The following is a 13,810-nucleotide window of genomic DNA, read 5'->3' on the forward strand; positions in this document are numbered from 1 at the left end:
ACAGCTCAAGTTTCTTCTGCTTGAGCATAATGCATTTTCCTATTTTTGTTTTTAGGCTACTGAAACTGAATTTTTGAACATGTCTGCTGTGATTATTTTATGTATTACATTTTGGCTACAATCCGGTGAGATTAGTCACAACTAATTCTTAATGAAATCAATGGGACATGCAACCTGATTATGCATTTTTAGTCAGAAGCATACTAGAAAGGAAGTCCCACTGAACACAATCTAATTCACTTCCAAACAAATATGCTTAAGCCTACGCACATTTAGCTGGAAGAAAGCACCTTTTAACTCAATGGGGCTAGCTTCTGAGTAGATATGCATAAAGTTATTCTATAACCTCACTGATTTTATTGACACCAAGGCTGTAGTCCTGTGCACAATTTACTCCCGTGTAATCCTCACTGAACTCAGTAGAATTTAGTTATGAGTAAACATTTACTGGATTAGATTGCATAACTGCATTCTTAAATTTACTTAATTTAATTCAGTGGTACATTTCTGAATAAATATGCCTAAGACTGCAGCTTTTACTAGATTGCACCCTTGGTTTCTGATTACCATAGCCATAATATAGTAAACCCCTTTATTCACACAGCAGCATTTCTGCTTTTCTAAACAGCATTCCTCCAACTCCCCTACTCTCCTGATCAAGCTACTTTTGAAACTTGAGGCAAGAAGGTCCTCTAGATCACAGTTGTACTTCTGACATATTTTTGCAATGTGAAGATTTATTAAAAAAGAAAAAAAAAGACAGCACTTCAAAAACTGGAACTATAAGGTCTTAAAATGTCTAACATCAAAATGTTTTGTTGCAACTACAATGAACATTAGATTTGTAATATTTTACAAAGCATTACCAGCCTATCTGGCTTCAACATCTTGGGCACTAGCTACATTCAGCATTGAAGGACACAACAGACAGAATCTCAAAGCTGCCATGTTTTGCTCTAACTCTAAAATGGCATTCACAAATGCAAGAACATTGTATAGTCTTGCTAAACTGCAAACATTTATTAAATATTGATATACTATATAGCAGAAACCCAACTATCATAATTGCTTAATTAAAGCGTGTCTGTGTAGCTACATAGCGTTGTAACACTAGGCTTCTTTTTAAATGATCTTTGATTACCCTAACATTTCAGGTGCCTCTCAAGCCAGCTTGTATTTGCAGCCTACGCCACTACAACTTTTAATTCTCATTCATAGTGCTGTTTGCTAAATGAAACTATTTTTAGACAACTAGTAGATTTTTGCTCAATTTCATGATTACATTTTGAGGTTCTGAAATGATGGCTGCAATGGCCTGCACATAGAAACAGTTGAGCAAATTGCTAGTTTACTTATAGACAAACGAAATAGCCACTTCCTAGAGTTCCAATCACGTAATTGGCTATAAATCCTTCATTTGTGAACTTTTACATATCGCAACTACAGGTTTGGGCAATTTATTTTGTTTTCTAGCATCACCATGTTAAGGTGTCAATCCTATAGTTAATTGTGAACACGTGTTAACTACCACTGTTATTAGAATTAACTGAAAATTACCTTCTACAAATGCTGTTTGATTTGCAACAGGGAATGAAGTTGGGTAAAATGCTATTAAAGCTATCTCAGCAGGTCAAGGAGTATGTAACATAGCTGTTCAATTAAACATGTGTCAAATGCTGAAATGATTCAGTCTTACCACATTCTGCTAGTATTATGACTCCTACCATCCCATGGAACAAATCAGTCAGTCACCCTGTTTTTTCTTACAGAAGGAATTGGGTAAGGTATGTCTACAGCTGCAAACCTATGTTCTGGATAATAAAAATATGTTTATTTTAATATCATATTTTTCTTCTGTTACGGAACTCAAGATACTGAATATGCTTCCTAGGGAGTCACCCACCCAAGCACTGACCAGGCTCAGATCTGCTTAGCTTCAGCCTCAAATTTTCAAAACTGAAACCAACACATAATGGTTGTTACTTGGCCTGTAGTGAAAGAAAGAAAAACTTCAAAGAAAGAATCCTTGATTGATTGCAGAACTGATTTATTTTATTTTTATTCCCTTGGAGGAATGCTTTTCATTTATACTCCAAATGCCCATTTCACCCTGCAAGATGGACATAAAGAACTGGTGTTTATAAATGAAAATCTGTCTTTATTTTCAGCTTTTGAGAAGAGGCTTATGTTCATTAAATTGAAGCTCATTACATTAGAGAACACTTTTTCATGCTGCAACAGTACTTGTGGTAGTCATGGAGTCCTACGTAAAGCTGCAACAGCACCATTTTGTGTGTGTGATGTGTATTTCTGAAGGTTTAATTCAATTCTATCAATATACAACACTTGGTTAATTACACTTAAAAGGGGAGTAAGATGAAGATGTGGATTATAGGAGAATACATCTGTTTATAGGGTGAAAACTGATTTATTGTGGTAAGCTTTTGGGTAGACAAGAAGGCTCCCATACCTCTTAAGAGATGTTCTTCAATTACCTGACTTTGAAAGGGACAACTCAAGAGCCACTTAACTATGACTCTGTGGCTCAGGGATTGGGTACAGCAGTAATGTCTGCCATGTCGATGGAGCGCATTGCCAGTAACTCTCCCGGCAAAAGTCATGTTTGCCTTGGCTGCTAGCAATACTCTCCTGGCATGGTCAGGACCACAGTTAGCTGTACAATTCTGAAGTCAGGGAGTTGTCTAGTTACTGGGATGATACAGCCTTATGGTAACATACAGGTAACTGTAGGGCTAAGTGAGTTATAGCAACCTCTTTTTAAATAGTGCCTGGCATTATGTTGGACTTTGTGTGCAACAACAGTGAGCTTCCATATCTTTCTCTAACAAAGAGATATGGTAGTCCTCTGCCAACCCCTCTAGGGAAAGCAGAGCTGGACTGCTTTGGCAGAACTCAAGGGAAGGGATCCCAGGGTGTGCTCTGCTCCTGGTAGAACTCTGATCCAGTTAAGCTTACTCCCTGTTCATCGGGCCTGGACCTGAGCTAGCCTAAGTTTTCTATAAAGGGAGCTTGTCTACACTGGTGGCATGTTGTTGCAAGATTGGCAGCTTTTGATTATTTCATAAAGGATCTAGTTGCATAGCCACTAACTTGGGGCAGGGATGGGGAACATTGTTCTTGGCCAAGTGAGCCTAGTTTGTGCATCACACTAAGCCAGACCAGATGTCTGGAGAAAACTAAAGCATGAGCCCAGTTTTGGGTAACCTGCTAAGCCAAATCACCATTTAGCTTAGCACGGCGCAGCAAACACAGTCTCCTATCCTAGTACCCATGAGTTTGGTTTAAGCTATGGGTTGGGCTTAGTGTGATGTACAAACCAGGCTAGTGGCACTCTCTGGTCTTACATTTTTGATGTGGACTCAAATAAAATTGTAACAGAAGTCTCTATGCCTTAAAAGTAGGAGGACCACGTTAACAAGCTCAACTTAGCCAGTGAGTTACCCATCATAATTAGCTTCCTGTAATCATTAATAATATAGAGGTTACTGCTATTACAATATTATGCTAAGACACAGATTTATGTACTGATCTATACAGAGGGTAACACAGAAAAACGGGGGTATTCAAGGAGCCACTCAGATACAGAAAAGTTAACATATATGGACTCCAATCAAGGGAATGATGATTGCACTTAAATCCCACTGAAATCAATTTCATGAGCAACTTAACCCCATTAACTTTCAAGGGATTTAAACACTAATTTTTGCAAGCACAAGCTCAGTATAATTTGTAGAAAAACCAGACACCACAAAGTAACAGCAGCTAGTGAAAACCACCAACAGTTGCCCGATCATCAGTCACCATATAGTGCTTCTGTTAAGATCCTTGTTAGCTGCTTCCTTGGGGGAGGAGGCTAAGAAGATCTCTAAGCACTGACCTTCAACATTCCAGGAACATAGAACACTTTTCATAGTAACTGTCTGTAGCAAATCAAAGAAGAATGATTATGTGGGAAAGTGGGTCTCTTTTTTACACATTTAGGTGACCCAACTGCAAGTCCCGAATTTCATGTTTTAAGAAATCCTGTTCTAGATAGCATCCTGTTTTTAATTCAGAGTGTTGCTGATGCAGGGATGCTTTCAAGTAGGAAGTTTAAGGGTGCACCAAGGTAGCAAGAACAGTTTGTGGAACCTTAAGCAAGATAGCAGTAAAAGCAAAAAAATTCAATGGAGAGACTTGATAATACAAGCAGAGTTTTTGTAGAGCATGGTAAAGCTAGGCTCTAAGCTTCCTAGTCTGAACTAGTAAAGGAGAACACACAGAATTTATGCACCTGAGACCCTCCCCATATTAACAAATCAGCCAACTATACACCATGTACAAACCTCACTTTACTGCCAATAACATTTTTTTTCTGAGAAATCGGTTGGATGAGCTAGGAATTTAATAGAACAAAATACCACAATTCACAGGACCAAAATGTGATCTATGTATCTCAAGCACTTTGCAGAGCCAAAGCCACTGATAATTTGATCAATAGGAGTTATAGCAAATCAAGGAAAACATGCATCTTTTACCATTCCATTCCTTTCATTTCCTTGTCTCTAGGCTCCTGAACTAGCTAGCATGGAAGGTCACCAATGAAAGCAATAGGGAGAATCTTAGACTAAACTGCTTTAAAAAGGGATTTGTGTTGCTACAGCAGTCTGAAGATTTTGCTGCTTGTTACAGCCCCAAAGAATCACTATTACAAGACAATAGTATTACAAACCTTTGTAGCTATAAGCTCATTCACAAAATTACATCAATTTCTATGTAAAAATGATAAATATTCTGAAATGCTACAATAAATAGCACACAGCTGTATATACAGTAAGTAGTTGCCAATTTGCACACCGCATGCATGGTTGATACCATCTGCTATTAAAACTGCAGTTAAATCAGGTATTATAAAAATGTAGTTGGCTACATTGTATTCTATGTGTAACAGTAATAAGCAAGAGTATTTCATAAATTTATTCAAAAATAATTAAAATATACCACTGAAATCAGATTAAACACTTTTATTTCTTAATTTCAATGATATATTTTAAATGTTTTGGTAACCTGATGAATCTAACGAAGTTTTATTAGCTGCTAAAAAGGATCATGCACTTCCATCTTAAACTCATTATATGGAAGGACAGCCCAATGAAATTAACAGGACTAATTAAAATCAGTGGGACTTCCAAGTAATGGATTTAGCATCAGGTTGATAAGTTACATTTTAAATACATATGGTTTTCCTATTTAGCATTGTCATTTTAAGACCTGCTTTCTTCTCCAAATAGAACAATACATTTTCCACTAGTAGCCATGTCAAAACTATGCAGCTCACCAGAGATGTTAAGAGATATCCTAATTGGATGGGTCTATCCTGCTCTTAGGAACGCAGGTGGCACTGTGGTCTAAAACCACTGAGCCTAGGGCTTGCTGATCGGAAGGTCGGTGCGACGGAGTGAGCTCCCATTGCTTGGTCCCAGCTCCTGCCAACCTAGCAGTTCAAAAGCACATCAAAGTGCAAATAGATAAATAGGTACCGCTCCGGCGGGAAGGTAAATGGCATTTCCGTGTGCCGCTCTGGTTTCACCAGAAGCGGCTTAGTCATGCTGGCCACATGACCTGGAAAAACTGTCTGCGGACAAACGTCAGCTCCCTCAGCCAGTAAAGCGAGATGAGCGCCACAACCCCAGTTGTTTGCGACTGGACTTAACTGTCAGGGGTCCTTTACCTTTACCTTTTATCCTGATCTTAAGCTTTTGGTGATGTTTATTAGTTAAACCATCTAACTTTACATAAAGCGTGTGTGTGGTACAGTGTTTACCAAGAATCACAGGGAAATTCATTCATCAATGTTGTATCTGTAGTAATGTGTACACTGCAAATTTTACACAGCAAAATTTACAAGAACAAAGATGTTCTTGCTATAGTAGCATTGTAAGCTGTAAGATGTTCTTGCTATAGTAGCATTGTAAGCTGGGTTTTCTTTAAATTTCTGAACAGGGTAAAACGGTGGCAGAGTGACATTAAAGTTCCCTATACAGTGGTACCTCTGGTTGTGAACGGGATCTGTTCCGGAGTTCCGTTCGCAACATGAGCAGAACGCAATCCGCGTCTGCACATGCCACGATTCGCCACGTCTACGCATGCGCGTGACGTCATTTTGTGTGTCTGCACATGCGTGAGCGGCGAAACCCGAAAGTCACACATGAGGTATGACTATATAAGCAGCTGGTAACCCTTTCAGGAAAGTCCTTTTTGCAGAAAGATTGTATAGACAGCAATACTAAAAAACAACCCAGCCTTGCACAGATGAGTAGCTGGAGGAATTCACAACCCTATTTACTGTATAAACAGCTGTTATTTTTAATAACTTTTAGGCTCACAAAAAATATACAGATTTCAAAATGCAAATCTAAGGCACACAAAAATACCATAACAATTTAATGTTTATAGATATTCAAGAAGCAGAAAACTGCTGGTACAAAATGATGGTATAATATTGACTTTATATTATTCACAATCCCTACATATCTTCTGTTTGAACTAATCATAATCTTTGAACTAACAAAAATGCAGCATATGGGTGTTTTTTTTTTCTTTTTACAAAGTTTGTTTGCTTTAAAAATAGAATGACTGGGTTGAAATCTCGCTCTTCTTATACACTTTATAAGAATGTTATAATTCCAGCTGATTCAATGGGGGTAAAGATTGGGGAAATGGTCTGAATGGCATTGCCATGTGACCAACATTGCTGAGTGGTAGGTATGGGGGTATAATCTAAAATGCAATCATGCTGGCACAGTCTCAGAGATGTTCATAAAACCCCTCCAGGGTTTGCAGGATCATAGATTAGAGCCACAACTCTGAACAAGTTTGGCTTACTTGGGCCCCACAGAAATCAATGGGACTTGCTGTTTGCTAAATTACCACTGATTTTAAGGACACCAGTTGTTAACCCGGGCAGAGGAGAAAGGGGCCCCTGCATCTAGCACCCATTTTATACATAGTGCTGCTGTACCAGATCTGGATAACTTGACAACAGTTTTAATCACTAATATAACACCAATCACATTGGTGTATGTGTGAGAAGCAGAAGCCAGATGTTGTCCAAACACCCTGTTCTTGCTCCCCACTTTGCCTAACAAGTTCTCTGTACTATTGAGAATGATGATAATCTGAAAGATGGAGAAATGGAGGAGCCCCATGAGTGCAGGAGAGGGAATTTCAGTTCTCTTCCAATGCTCTTTAATCCCTGGATTGGCATACACATCTAACATTTTAAAAAGTAGCTGCAGTGATATAATTGGGATGAATTCCACGTTTACATTTCTGTACAACCAGAATCATAGGCAACTAAGGGTAAACTGAAGAATTCACATATATGTAATTTTTTCCAAACCAAAAAGATTTTCAGATTGTACACACAACCATGGTAGACATTTTTAAAAAAACAAAAGCACCATGTCTAGATGATCTAGACATTATTTGTTACAGCACCACTACAATATCAAGTATGTTATCAGTAAAACTTCAAGCTCTGGTTAGACCTGTGGAATTTATGTACACGGTGGAGATTCACAAGTGTAACCAAAAAGCTTACCCTTATGGCCTGCAACCATTGCTCATACAAAACATGATAATTCAGAGCCCACTGATTTGAGCTGACAGGGCCATACCAAAAGAATTCCCCATCTCTAAAATGTAAACTGCTGATCCTTGATAAGCATGATCCTTATCAAGGCTGATATTTTGATTGTGGTTGGCTTAGTCAATTGAACTAAAATTAAAGGGGGGAATAGAGAAAACGAGTTGGATGCTATAGTGTTCCAGATCTGGAGTGTCTACCACACCTAATGTTTAATTTACGATGCATTGTCATGAAAAGGTAAATCATTTCTAAGGTTCAATTCACACAATCTATGTATGGGTTGTAACCTGTTTTTACGTAGGTCTACTATTCAAGTAGGTGCAGTGGCGTAGCGTGGGTTGTCAGCACCCGGGGCAAGGCAAGTAATTTGCGCCCCCTAACTGAGAGAGAGAGAGTGAGCCAGGTAGGGGCAGAGAGCTGCGAGTGCGAGCGCCCCCCCTAGATGTTGCGCCCGGTGCGGCCGGCACCCCCTGCACCCCCCACGCTACGCCACTGAGTAGGTGTGATCAGTCCCATCTGCATTCCTTCATCAGTACTGCACCATCAGTTGTTCTGAGAACATTCAGTGCCCTGTGGCACCCATCTATTTGATCTGTTAGTAACCCCTTTGTCTGGGCATTCCCAACAGTTAATGAAATCCCTGGCATCTAGTCACCAGAAATTAGATGCTGCTGCCTAGGAATCTGAATGTCCTTCTTCCTGGACTAAAAATCTGGTCACCTAGAAATCTGAAACTAGTTGCTAGAAATGTGAAGGTTTTTTTCCAGCTTTGCTTCTTGTCAGAGCTACTAGAAGAGCAGTGTGGGCCATTACTATCTAAGAGATTTCAGATATTTGCCAAGATTGCTTCAAGATTGCTTTGTAGGTTTATGCCTATTCAAGGCTCTTAAGCAAACCAATCAGTTCAGCAACCATGCTTCAATGATAAAATCAGTAAGCTCTGGCATAAGCTTTACAAATGGGAAGTTGCCCTGTAGGACCAAGCGTCCACAGTTCCTGTGTGTGGCTGAAATTGTACCTGCATCTGTAATGTTTGGGAACGTACGTGGCCTTAAGAGAGCATATGAAGCAGACTTTATTTGTCACACGGCAATCGTGCTAGATGAATAAGAAAGTGAAAGGGGGGGGGAGTGTACAGACCTAATGTGTAGTTTGAACTAAATATGCAACCTAAACCAAAAAAACTTATCAAGTCAAGAGACTGTAGATAGCACTGATAACCTCATAATGTAACGAGTGAGAGTGAGAGTGTGTTCATGCGTTAAAGACCAAAGTGCATTTTAACTTCAGAAGATTTTTTAGCAGGACATTGTACAACAATATAAAAACAAAGCTATACCAGCAGACTATTATAAAACCAGAATCTAAAGGGTTTGAATTCTTCCAATGTTTGTGGTACCAGTTGTTGCTAAGGAGGAACCACATGCATACACATGAAAACTGTCCTTATCCAGGGAGTTCCAGCCCAACCTGGAAGGGATTTGTTACGTGTTTGCCTGGCAGTGTATTTGGATTTACTTTTCTGGACCTTATTTGGGTATTATATACACTTTAGCAGGGGTGGCTGAATTTAATTTAATTTAATTTAATTAAGGGTTACATTCACTTCAGCCATCCCTTTGAATCCACAAGCCAGCCACGAGTGTCACCCCCCCTACTTGCTTGCATGCATAAATGCAGGTGTGTGTGCATGCATACATAGAGGCAGACAGTCCACCTCCTGGGCACGTCAACACTGTCTTTTCTTTTCCTGCTGCCAAAATAGGTGGGAACTTAAGAGTCAACGAAAGCTTGCATGGTGGACTGAATCAGGCCCTTGAACTGGGGTGATGGTGCTTAACCACCCCTGCCCTATAGCACATGAGAACCAATTTAAATGTGGTGTATACAGAACAGGTTGTATATGTGATTATTCTCTTTTTTACTAATATTTTCAATACATGGATAGAATGAGCTGGCATCCATGCATGTATCACGATGGCTCCTCCTGAACAACTGGTAACACAAACAATGCAATAATTTAAGAGGAGCCCTGCTGGGTTAGACCAAAGGTATCTAGTCCAGCATCCTGTTCTCACAGTGATCGGCCCCCAAGCAGGGCTAGAGTTCAAAAACACTCTCCCCACTTGTGCTCTCCAGTAACAGAATTCAGAGACATCCTTCCTCTGGCAGCAAAGGGAGTACACAACCATCAAGCCTAGCAGCCATTGAGAGCCTTATGCACTGTGAACTTGTCCAATCTCCTTTCAAGGCCATCCAAGCTGGTGGCCATCATTACATCTTATGACAGCAGATCCCATAATTTAACTATGCACTGTGTATAAGAGGGGAGGGGGGCATGACAGAGGTGTGAATTTATATGCACCTCTATCATATTGTCCTCTTTATCACCTTTTCCCTTAACTCAAAAACTTGGAAGTGTTGTAACCTTCCCTCATAAAGGAGTTGCCCTCTTACAGCTGCTGTTTGAGTTGTGACAGCCATAACTAGTTTGGGGTTTTTTACATTCTGCTGGTGTGGCTTTGCTTTTATATTTTGCACAATTTCTTACAGAAGGAAAACTTTTTGAGACTGTCACACATTTAGGTCTTGGATACCCTCTCTTCTCCCCACACCATGTTGTCAGATTTATCAGTGTTATCTACTGTCTGTTGACTATCAATAATATTTTGTTTTAGTTTGCACATCAAGTTAACTGAGATTTAAAATTATTTCTGTGCACTTTTCTCTAGTTTTGTTTTTGGTTGAGGCAAGATCATATTTCTGTTTTGTGTCGCTGCAATTGCGTCTCAACAAAAGTTATAATGCAGCTGGGCCCCAAAATGGAGACATAGCACAATACAGACTTCTGCCTACCTTGTTTTTGGCTGGAGATGCCAGGGATTGAACGTGCGACTTTTGGCACGCTATGGGTCCCTCTTTTGTGCAACGTCTGTATGGAAATTAGAATGAGCCAGTGATCCTACAATTTCCTACCTGGGAGAAAAACCCAATGACAAAGTAGACTTAAGTTCTCAGTAATCACACACTGGGTTGGACTGCATGTTTATAAAACCCTTCATGTGTTGACAGCTAACAGCTGGTGAACATTCTGGAAGATTTAATGAACTCAAATATACTATAAAACAGCCAATACCGCAAATTTCTCTTGTAAATATTTTAGAGTCCTACTTTCCAGAATGTTAATAAGGCAACTTTAGGAGGGCAGTTGCTGATGCAATTAACAGTTCTACCCCCAAGACTCTAGGAACATTTGGTTGTCACGTGTAGCTTGCAATGCTCTGCATGAAAGACACACATGCACTTATTGCTGAAACAAACTACAGCAAATAAATTCTGACAACAAAACACCGTAGCAATACAGGTATAGACAAAATGATCCTTAAGCTCATATTTGCAAATCCGAACTCTCTGTTTTATTAACTGAAACAAACCAAAAATTTCAAGGGAAAAAGGTGGGGTGGGGGAAAGTCTAAAAACCAAATATTCTTAGTATATGTGTATATGTGTATGTTGTTGTAGCAGTATGGAACTCTACACAGTAAGAAAAATAACGATTTCTTGGTAGAGAATGTAGAAACCTTAGACAAATGTGATCCTTATACTATTTCAAGTTAACTTTAAAAATAGAAAGTGCTTTTAAATATATATATTTACAGGTTACAACCTCCAACCATCACTAGTGATACTGTTTGTGTGTGGATGTGTGTGAACCATACACGTGCACACACAAACCTATACAGACATGAAAGATCTGTACAAAGATAAATCATCATTGGTTTGTTATCCTTAACTTGGGCTTCACAGCAACGACTGGAAGCTGTCGGAGCAATGGCACCATGAAGGAAAAAAAAATCAGCTTATCTTTAACTGTTTCTTGTGATTGAGCACCAAGAGCTGTGTATAGCTAATACTGTCTAAATTGATTTTACATCATAAAAGTTGAAGTATGTTAAAATCTTTATAAAAAGCCCATTTGTAGTAAACAGACAATTCAAAGCACCAAAGTATAAATTCCAAAAGGTAATAAACTGAATAATTCAATCAGGATTAATAACCTAGCCAAAATCATTTAACTATACATATTTTTTTTTTGCTTAAAATGTGCTTGAAAATCACCAGATGTTAAAATATATAAAGTCACAGTTTAAGGGGAAAAAATCATATATATTTTTTACCTCAGCCTTCAAAATGGTTGAGATGAACAAAGAGTAAACCATACAAGACTTTGTTCTTTAACAGCACCTTTAGGGATTATTGTGTAACACTGCTCCCAAGGCAAGGTTGTACAGTTGCTATAAAAACTTATGCCCAGTGGTTATATGGCCCGGCAACTCGAGTGAGGGCATAAGTAGACACCGTTATGATGTTATCATGAGTTACTGTTAATGCTCGGCGCGATGGAATTTGGTTGAATTCATTGTCTTCATAGAAAATCTCTCTCGTGGCACTGGCCTGGTGCACATTCCTGTCATTGGGTTGTACATTGGTATTTTCAGTGCTTGATTTTTCCGCTGCTTTCTCCTTTGCTCTCTCGGCCATCTTTGCCTCCCACAGCGCTATCCCATGTTTTGGCTCATTTAAGTTTTTGTGTTGGTAGAAGACTAACGATATCCGTGTGGGATGATTCCGGTTCGGCTTTTTAATCGGAGTTGTGGCGTGTAGCTCACGGCGTGCACATTCAATTAAGATGGAGCCGTGTGATGGCGCTACAGCTACCCCACCTATGTCATTATCCAAAAAATTATGCTCACTGTCAGACCACATTTCCTCTGCTTTTTCTTCGGACTCTGTGCGCTTTAAGAGCTCGCAACTTGGGTGTTTATCCGCAGTGGCAGAATCGCAATTTGGGTTCTTGAAACCACCTTTTTGCATTGGACACTCCTGGGAAGAACCAATTTCATTTCTGACTATATCTTCTGGAGAATTTAACGGCACTGAGGAATCACAAGAGCTAGCCAACTGTGAGGCAGGAGAGTTTTCTAACTTTATTTCACAATTTTGCTTGCTGACTACTCCTTGTTCAAGTGTGTGGGGCAAGGTATCTCTGAAGGCTGTGGATTCTGAAACAGTAAGGTCTTGAAGAAATGGGGGCACCCCATTCCTCTTCTCATCCAGCAAAATTCCAGTATGATTGCTGATGGACACATCAAAGATCTTACCTTTGGGTGTCACATGAGGTTTGTTACTACTGCATTGCAAATACCCGTAGGGAGTTGAAAAATCTTGTTGATTATTACTCACTGGCATTATACCACCAGCTTTGTGAGTTAATGGAGAGCAAGAATGTAAACTATCCAGCTTTAAAGGGGAGGAAGGAGCATATTGCTTTAGTACAGAGCAATTTTTAGTAGTGTCTGAATTGTGTTTTATTGTAGAAAGGTGATCACCACTCTCCATTTTTGTCCCAGGTTGCAATGAATTAGCTTTGCTCCCTAAGGAGAAAAGAACAAAATGTTTTAAATATAAAGCTCTACATTTTTCTTGATATGAGATATTTATTGAAGTTTTCAAGATATTTCAAATCACCCAAAAAAAGAAAAAGAAAAGGGAGGTGTGAGGAGGTCCTGGAACTAAGCAAATGAAGGTCAAGTAATGGAAGGAATGAATTGTTTTTAAATATTTCTACATTTTTCTGTAGCTGGTCAATAAAAAAAAGCAAACTTAATTGTGAGAATATGAATTTCCCTTCAATGGAGGCTTATCGTTTCCAGCAGAGAAGAGGCAGCTGTATCTTGGGTAAGAGTTTTAGCAGTGAGTGCTGAGCTGGAAATAGCACATGTGTGTCTTTGGGAGGGGTGGGGGAAATGTGAAGACTGGCTGGATATGGGAATCCAAAATGTGCTAAAGTACCCTGCCTTTGACTAAAAAGGACTTCCTTCTGAAGTGGCTGAAATTTTAAAATTTCAGCTGATGAAGTGGCTTGCAAACTCCAGCAGACACAGCTCACATGCACAACAGGTATACATTCTCTAAATATCATGTGAAAATTTACTATTAGTAGCTCTACCCAACCTAAATGCAGTACTTTTTCAGGATGAGAAATTAACAGAGTCAACACTGGTCACCTTCCGCTGAGTGCCTTCAGCAACTTACAAATATAGAAATAAAAATAAAAATATTAATATAAACCTTCCTCCTGTAGGAGTCCAAGGTGAT

At 39.3% G+C, this 13,810-nt stretch overlaps 1 protein-coding gene across 2 annotated transcripts in view; it reads right to left on the minus strand.

The window, feature by feature from the left end:
• Positions 1 to 9,219: 9,219 nt before the first annotated feature.
• TET1 (tet methylcytosine dioxygenase 1) overlaps positions 9,220 to 13,810 on the minus strand; it is a 78,299-nt gene continuing 73,708 nt past the window's right edge. For both annotated transcript variants that reach the window (XM_081006048.1, XM_081006047.1), the window contains exon 14: positions 9,220 to 13,086. In XM_081006048.1, coding sequence (XP_080862174.1) covers positions 11,957 to 13,086 — 1,130 coding nt within the window. In that variant the 3' untranslated portion in view covers positions 9,220 to 11,956. The remainder of the gene's footprint in view (positions 13,087 to 13,810) is intronic.

The sequence above is a fragment of the Podarcis pityusensis genome (assembly GCF_964106645.2).
Source record: "Podarcis pityusensis genome assembly, chromosome: 5".
In the NCBI taxonomy this organism is placed as follows: Eukaryota; Metazoa; Chordata; class Lepidosauria; order Squamata; family Lacertidae; genus Podarcis; species Podarcis pityusensis.